Genomic DNA, 9,144 nt, shown 5'->3' with positions numbered 1-9,144 from the left:
TGTGGCTTTACTTTACTCTGGCATTACATCCCACCCACATCCCTCTGATCAGCATGTGGTACATTATATTACTATAATTAAAAATCTTTTTGGAAATTTAAAGTTTCTTACAAAATTAATGAAATATAATCATATATGGGTAATGGAGAAATGAAAATTAGCTTCAAGCTACAATTAATGAGATTAATACAACACTTCTACTTGAATGTGACTATAAATCACTAGAATTTTATGTGGAAGATACACAGTTACAACTTCTGTGGGGCGTGAAGAAAAAGTCATGTAACTAGTTGTGTAACTAATTATTGTTGCCAGAAAGTAATAAGTAAAGTAACAATATTACTTTTGAAATGAGTAACTAGTAATGAGTAATATATTACATTATTTGAGTAACTAGCCCAACACTGCCCATCACAGAAAGCAAAGTAAGACAAATCCAAGCAAAGACTGCATTGAGTCACGAAATAAGTTGAGGGTAATTAAAATAAGTGAGGCAGCTTCCTGGACTTTTCTTTAAAGGAGTTTTTCTTTTCTTCAGCATTTACTCACCCTCGTGTTACTGCAAATGAAACATTAATACTTACTAGTTTCAGATGGTTCTGAGAACATTCAAAAGTAACTTTCCCATAATGTGTGCAAAATAATAAAATGGAACGTTCCCTGAATGATTTCTCTAACAGAAAAGATTTTTTTTAAAAAACTTTTTTTTTTTTTTTTTAATCTTACCAACCTCAAACTTTTGAACACACTGATTCTTGAGAAGTGGGACAAAACAGGGTGCAAAATTAAAAAAATAAAACCTTAAGACAAATGAAACTACATTTATTAGGAATGCACGCTATTATCAGACTGATAGCGGAATCGGCCGATAATGGCTTTAAATGTAAATATCGGCATCGGCCCTATATGACAAATTTATGCCGATATGTCTTGCCTATAAGAGGAATACATTAACTCACATGTGCTCAGGGTGTGCTAATGATTAGATCACGTCAGCAGTGTGGCTCATTCTTGAAGCAAAGTTTTGTCTGAATGATGATTAGATTGACTCTTTTGGATCACTGCATTTAATCTGTGAAAGCACGTACAGAATGATGCGTTCGGTGTGATAAGAGCAAACAGTAAGCACGTGCAGCGGCAGCAGCGGCAACCTCCCCCGGGTCCTAACGCCTGTTCGGTAAAGAGTTTTAATCTGTAGGCGGCGCTGTTGGCCTACTTCTAATTAAATTAAAAGTAAAATATCCTAGAAAAATAACATTTAGACTGTGTTTCTGAATAAATCAGAAAGCATAAAGCAGTAATTGATGTCATAAAATAATGAGTATGTTTTGATTTAAAGGTCAGAAGCTATAGCTTACATGAAAAAAATCAAACATGAGACTTGAAAATTTATTTTATATATACTGATTTATTCATTAATGTGTAATATGTTTTATTTTTTAAACAAATCAAGCATCAATAAGCTCTAAAAGATTTTCTGAATTTTTACAGCTCTTTTACTTTAGACCAGTGGTCGCCAACCCGTCGATCGCGATCGACTGGTAGATCTTTATCACTGTCCCAGTAGATCCCGAAAATAACAGTAAAATAAGTACAAAAATGCATTACATTTCTGGGGTTATATTAATGTATCACTGAATGGAACTGTCTTGAGAAAAGTTTCGATGGCAATAGCATTTTCTTCTCCTTCATTTAAAGCGCTTTAGACCATCTACAAATGTTAAATCTTAAAATAAAATGTTAAAATGTGGTTAACACTGCATCTTTCTGGGGGAAAATGCAGCGATTGATATATAGTTTATTTAGGCTATAGTTAAAGCTTAAATGTACTGTCAAAAAACCTTCATTGTTGTTTATTTCATTCTAACAAATAAGTTCTTGTTAAAAACTAACCAAAATTAAAAATATTTTGCGTATAATTTCTGCACAGGAGAGACTTGGTGTTGTTTCCAAACAAAAGGAAATATATTCGTATCGGTATCGACCAAAATGAGTTATATCGGAAAAATATTGGCATATCGGATATCGGCAAAAATCCAATATCGTGCATCCCTAACATTTATGTATCTTATATATGTACTAAGCTACTGAGCTAAGCTTTTATACAACCTCCCAACTTTTCTCTTTTTTATCAAAATGTGCTTTTTACCTTGGACTGTGTAATATTATTTCAACTTTAACAGCAATCAATGGCAGAAAGTAACTCAGAAGTGTTTTGTAACAACATCAGGGTGAGAAAATTCCCTGAAATGACATTTTTAGCAGCACTGATTGTTCTTTGTTGGCTTTAGCTGTCTCATGTAAGCATAAAAACAGACGCTGATTTGTTCCCCAGAACTGCTGCAAAGCCACAGACAGTCTGCGCTGTACGAGCCTGCAGGCCGCAGACACCACAACCTACTCCTGCTGCTGTTGCCCTGGGACTCTGGTGCCTGTCTGACGGGAGGAAAACCCTGAGAACGCTTGGCACAAGAGACCTACAGCGAAGCTGAAGCAGTCAGGGGCTTATGTGCCAATAGCTAGCTGTGCGTTTAGCGCGTATCGTCATGCCGCTTGTGCTTTCTAGGCTCTATGGTGGACCTGGGACTTTTTCTTCAGTATTTCTGAGAAGAGCATTTAATGGAAGCCAGGCAACATGTCTGATGCTCCTGCTCAAGTACACTCATCTCTGACTGGAGACGTGATCGCATTGAACTCTCATCATTATGCGCTTCTGTAGCCGAGAAGGAGATCTTATGAGGGAAAAACAGTCAGAGAGGAACAGAAATAATGAGACTGCTGGCTTTCTTACAGAAAAGAGACCAAGTGTGTTTGTGTTTGCGTAGCTGACAAACAGACATAAACCTTTTTTCAAGGTAGTTTGTAGATGCATCACTTTTCGCCTCGACTGGTTCTTTAGTCCTGCAGTGTGACAGATTATTTCGAAGATTTGTAGTCTCTCACCGCAGGATATTTCTAGGTATTCAGCTGTTATTCAGCAGACTCCCATATGCTGCATCCACACAAATCAATAAAGAGTTTACTTATTATGTTTATTAATGCTATTTTTATTATGCGGAGGTGTTGCACTGAATAAATTAGCATGGAAATACTTAAATAATATAGCAAAGTTTAATTAGTGGAAGGTATAACTTATACTACTTACAAGCTTGACAAGCACTGTGTCTTAATTTCTCTATTTTAATTTCTCTATTAAGTCAGTGCATACAAACTTCATCCTCTGTCTAGGCTTGCCTTTGACCTGTGACAACAAAAAAATAAATAATAAAACATTAAATAGTGCAATTCAATCACAAGGAGCAACTTTCTTGGTACGTTTATTCATCATGGCATTTTTAATCATCATCTTATTTTATATATGTGACCCTGGAGCACAAAAGCAGTCTTAAGTCGCTGGGGTATATTTGTAGCAATAGCCAAAAATACATTGTATGGGTCAAAATTATCGATTTTTCTTTTATGCCAAAAATCATTAGGATATTAAGTAAAGTTCATGTTTTTTGATTAGCAATATGCATTGCTAAGAACTTCATTTGGACAACTTTAAAGGCCATTTTCTCAATATTTAGATGTTTTTGCACCCTCAGATTCCAGATTTTCAAATAGTTGTATCTCGGCCAAATATTGTCCTATCATAACAAACCACACATCAGTGGAAAGCTTTCAGCTTTCAGATGATGTATACATCACAATTTTGAAAAATTGACACTTAAGACTTTGTGGTCTAGGGTCACATTTATTCATCATTTTAAATTTGATTCCAAGGCATTATGGGATAGCAAAGTGTCCGTTGTGTTATTCACTGCATCTTAAATATTAAATATTTTACGCATCATTTCACATATTTTCATGGATAGTTGTGACAAAATGAATTTTATGATAGGTAACAGTGAAGACTTTTTTTTACATCTTTAAACACAAATTTAAATGCAAGTATGTATATTTATGATGATCACAGACCCTAAATAGTCAGTTGTTTTGTTTATATTGATATGTTTCTGTAATTCATAAATTATAGTGCATGATGAGGATGTCACGCCACAGGATGATTTCCATATTTTACTTGAAATTTGGAAAAATTGGACACAATTTGAATATTTAACTTTATCAACTCTTAATGTATCTTATCCGATCAGAATTAAAAGTCGGATCCATTTTTAATTTTTATATAATATGAAATGTGTCATTCATTTGGTATGAAAATTATCTTCTGGTTTGCATTCCTCAGGTTCCCGAAACAAAGAGAAAATAATCAAATAAAATGAAGTATCTTAGGCATTAAAACATGCACTCAAAAAAACGAATCATTTTTGGACTAAATATGCAACAAAAATAACTGTATTGTGCTATATTGTTAGTGTGATGTATAGAATAAGGTTTTAGTCACTTCTGAAACGAGTTTTGCGGGGGTTCCCTGGGCAGCAGCTGCGTGGGCAGATGGTGTGTGTGATGGGGCTAATTCCTCCGCCACGCCTGGCCGGCACCCGCCTCCATTAACCCGTGTCCCAGGAGAGAGCACATCTGTCTGACTGACGAGCACTGTCCGCAAGTCATCTCAGCCATTCTGTCCTCGTTACCAAGCTTTACACAGAGTATGAGGAGTGCTTTTGAGAAATAGGTTTTAAATGATGCACGTACACATGAGAGTAAGACTCCAGACTTATGAGTGGCCTAATAAAAGCGGTTTTGTTTTACATGAAGTGGGTTGCTTCGAAACTGTAGTTTTCCAGGCTACAAACGACTCTTAATTTAAAGTAGTTCAAATCAACATGAAACACAGTTTGTAATGTATTTTACTTTCACAATCTGACACATTTCTGACTTTTCATATTTAAAATTGTAATATCTATAAAAAAGGCCTGTCACTTTATTTATTTATAATGTATTTTAGTTATTTAACTACACAAAAAAACTTTCATAATGCATTTTTATTTTCTGTACAACACGAAACACAGTTTACAATGCATTTTACTTCAACAGTCTGCCATATTTCTGACATTTTAAACATTTTAAACATTTTATTTTATTTTATTTTTTTATTTTATTTTATTTTATCAGAGCAGTACTTATCCGAATTTTAATTACGGTGATTGCATTAAACATGTATTTAAATTTACACTAAATAAAATTATATAAAACACTCTAATTCGATTCTTGATATTGTTAATATATGTCAAATAATTATTTTTATTTTATTTTTATTATTATTTTTTTTTAGGAATCAGAGCAGTACTTATCCGAATTTTAATTATGGTGATTGCATTAAACATGTATTTAAATTTACACTAAATAAAATTATGTAAAACACTCTAATTCAATTCTTCATATAGTTAATATATGTCAAATAATTATTTAATTTAATTTAATTTAATTATTTTTTTTCAGAGCAGTGCTTATCTTAATTAGAGTGACTGCATTAAACTAATCTAACTATATAAAGCACTGTAATTTGGGTTCATGCTGTTTATTTTTTTCGTAACAGTGTTTTTCTTTCTTTTTCTTTCTACCCACCCGACATGATGCTGTGGAGGTGGAGTGAATTTATGCCTTGTTAAATGTTTCAGCATGTATATTTTCAGCTTAACAAGGGTCAAACATACAGCGATGATAAAACGTTTGGGCAAAGGTCATGTTTCAGTGTGGATGCTGCTCTTTATTTCTTCACTTTCCCCTTCCTCAGTATGTTCGGTTGTAAATAAAAGGGCGTTTCGTGGAGGCATTGGCAGGTCTGATCTATATTTGAGTGATATTGAGCTGTGTAAGCAGCAGCAGTGGTGTACTGTACAGCGTTTCATTGATGTGATCTTCACATGTGTTTAAAGCACAGAGCCTTTAATTATCACAGCTCTTCACTCTCTCTAAAGAGTCCATTTGTGCTTTTGGTGTCGATTGAAAATGTGCTGCTACTCTTGAAGTGCTCACACACTATATGACACTCGAAATGAAGCCTATTATTTTCATTTTCAGCTTCCCCCTCCAAGTAATATTTGTTTGTTTTTGTTTAAAAGAATTGTTTATTGTTTACATTTTAAAAATGCATGTAAAGTATTAATGCATAGTAGTGTTGTTGTACTTACAGTACAGACATTTTAGTATTTTTTGTAATATGGAAAATTTAAATAAAAGTAATAAGTGACCATTGAGAATAATAATATAATATAAAGTTTTACATGTATTTATTTATTTATATGTTAGTGACTGAGAATGACCATTGAGAATAATAATAGAACATTTTACTTTTATCTATTTATTGTTCGTGCATGGGAATGACCATTAAGAATAATAATAATAATAATATAATATGAATTTTGAGGGAATTATACTTAATTATCATAAAAAAAAACAAACATGCAAAATGTTTTTTTTTTTTGTAGCTTTATTTTATTTTATGAACCCAATGCTATTTGACTTATCATTTATTTATTTATTTATTTATTGTTCATTTTTTCCCCCTCTAATTTCTTTGTCTGCTCACAACACAACTGGTCAGATAATTAGTTCATTTTGGAAGTTCTTACGAGCGCTGATAATGTTTCAAAGAGTCTTTGTTGGCTATATTTGCATATATTACACTGAAGCGATCAAAAGCCCGCCGTGTGTCGCTGGGTGATATTTGCTCACCATAGGGGCTTACAGTATCTGTTTCTGAAGATTTTAATTGGGTTGTTTTTGTACGAAGCAGGTGGTGCTTAATTTGAGCAAAACCCTGTGCTTAGTGGATTTAAGAATAAATGAGCTGGTATTTGGGAGAGTGATATTTGTAATCAGATTGCGGTGTTTATATGCAGCACTGAGCGGTCATTATTACAGCTCCAGTCACTCAAGGTCATCCACGACTTCTTTTATCCTTTATTAGGCCTGTATGAAAGCCGTTACCTTCACACGTTTAAATGAAAGGCCTTGCATGCAGGCTCTTGCCTTCAATTGATGTTTAATTGCCTTCTTTTTATTAATTTAATCAGACCGACGTGGTATTCATTTGATCAAGTCGTGGCTTTGTACTTGAATGCATTCAAACACGCCGCTATAATGCATCGCGACCAACACATACGAGTCAGAATAACAGTAAAGGGGTGTATTTGCGTGCGGCTGTAATTCAATAGAAGCAGATGGCAGAGCCCCCGCTGTGTGTTTGCGCTCCTCTGTCTGTTTGTGTGTTTGTTTTGTTCTTGAACGAGGGCTAAAGCAGATTATATATAAACGCTTGGCTTTTGGTGATCTTTCCCAGGCCCGTCGTTCAAGCCCAGCTGCAGCAAAGGCCAGAAATATCTGGAGTTCATTCCCATCAACCTGCACACACAGAGAATGCGGGTGACGTGTCCAAGGAAAACAGGTGCGTCTCATGCCTCCTTATTCCCTCCGTTTACATTCTCCAGCTGGGTTTAGAATCGAATACTAGCGTACTGAATACATTCTGTGCAACTTGCATATAAATAAATAATAAATAAAACAACGTGCCTTATTACATAATAAATATTTTAAAGAGTAACATGCTACTTTTGTCGTGCAAATTTGTTTCAGAATCATCTAATGAACTTAATTATCTTAGAAATAAAATTATTAATAAATGTATTTTATAAAATGTAAGTTGCTTGTATTAAAAAAAATATCTCTATGTATTTATATTTATAAAATATTGTTATTATTTATTTATTTATTTCCGGAATGTAAAATCAAGTTGAGAGCATTGCATTGTGGGATATGAAGTGCAGTGTTGTATACTGCACAGAATGGTAAATGCAGGTATGCTACTATGCAAAGAAGTAATATGATATTAATTAATGCATTTATTATTTATTTTTTGTTTAAATTGTAAAGTATTTACATAGTAGTATTTGTTCTACTTATTTTAATAAAAAAATAATTGTAATTAAAATAAGCAAAAAACACACAAAAAAATTTGTATTTTTGTAACAGGACAAAATATGGTTTATAGTAATAAGAATGACTGTAATAATACTAATTATAATATAAATAATAATATAATATACATTTTGATGTGTTTGGAAATGTAATTTATCGTAAATTATCGTAATTTATCGTAAAATTTAAAAAATGCAGTTGTCATGCAAATTTATTTCAGAATCATCTAATGAAATTAATTATCTTTTAAATAAAAATATTAGTATTTTTTCTTTATTTTATCTAAGTTTTATATTAATATATTTGTATTTATTATTAATGATAATTTTTATTTGTAATATATATATATATATATATATATATATATTCATTTTTCGGTTTATACATCACTTTGGAAATGTAGGATCAAATGCTTTGTGGGATACGGTATGTTGTGTCATATATTCTTCACAAAATGGTAAATGCAGGTATGCTTAATACATATACTGAATTATTAATTAGAGTAATATGGTGATTTATTTGTTCGTTTGTTTGTTTATTGTTTTAATTGTAAAGTATGGACATAGTAGTACTTTTTCTACTTATTTTAAATAAAAACATTTTCCTTTTTTTTGTAACAGGAAATAATGTTGTATATTACATTAATTAATGACTGTAGAGAAAAATAATATAATAATATCCATTTTGGAAATATAATTTATTCTGACACTATTTCAAAAATGCAATATTTATTTTTGTAGTTTTATTTTAGTTGATGAAACTGAACCTAGCATTATTTATTTATTCATGAATTTATTTAATTACATTTTTTTATTTTTAGTTTATCTTATTTCTTTGTCTGCTCACAACACAACTGGTCAGATAATTAGTTCAGTTTGTAACTTCTTTAGAACGCGGATAATGTTTCAAATGTGAGTCTTTCTTGGCTACATTTGCATACAGTATATTAAACTGAAGAGATCAAAAGAATGCAGAGTATATATTATATGCCATGTAGGCTATATGAATTGATAAATGCAGGTATGCAATGCCTACTGTGCACAGTACACATACTGTATACTGCAGTACTAGTCTAGTTAAAGGGTTAGTTCACCCAAAAATGAAAATTGGCTTATGTTTTACTCACCGTCGAAGCATCCTAGGTGTATATGACTTTCTTCTTTCAGACGAATCCAGTCGGAGTTATATAAAAAATTGTCCTGGCTATTCCATGCGCTATCATTGCAGTCTGTGGGTGTTGCAGTTGAACAGTCCACAAGTCGTCAAATAAAGCGCGCGCAT

General features: G+C 32.6%; 1 protein-coding gene across 1 annotated transcript in view; it reads left to right on the top strand.

Annotated features, from left to right (window-relative positions):
- The window catches only part of LOC107730018 (type II inositol 3,4-bisphosphate 4-phosphatase-like), a 133,333-nt gene that overhangs the window by 61,139 nt on the left and 63,050 nt on the right, over positions 1-9,144 (top strand). Inside the window, exon 7 of the mRNA XM_016540769.1 lies at positions 7,229-7,333. Coding sequence (XP_016396255.1) covers positions 7,229-7,333 — 105 coding nt within the window. The remainder of the gene's footprint in view (positions 1-7,228; positions 7,334-9,144) is intronic.

Source organism: Sinocyclocheilus rhinocerous, unplaced genomic scaffold (genome assembly GCF_001515625.1).
Source record: "Sinocyclocheilus rhinocerous isolate Xijiao unplaced genomic scaffold, SAMN03320098_v1.1 scaffold313, whole genome shotgun sequence".
Lineage (NCBI taxonomy): Eukaryota > Metazoa > Chordata > Actinopteri > Cypriniformes > Cyprinidae > Sinocyclocheilus > Sinocyclocheilus rhinocerous.
Note: the sequence above shows the minus strand (reverse complement) of the source record. Positions and strands in the feature narration are given on the sequence as shown.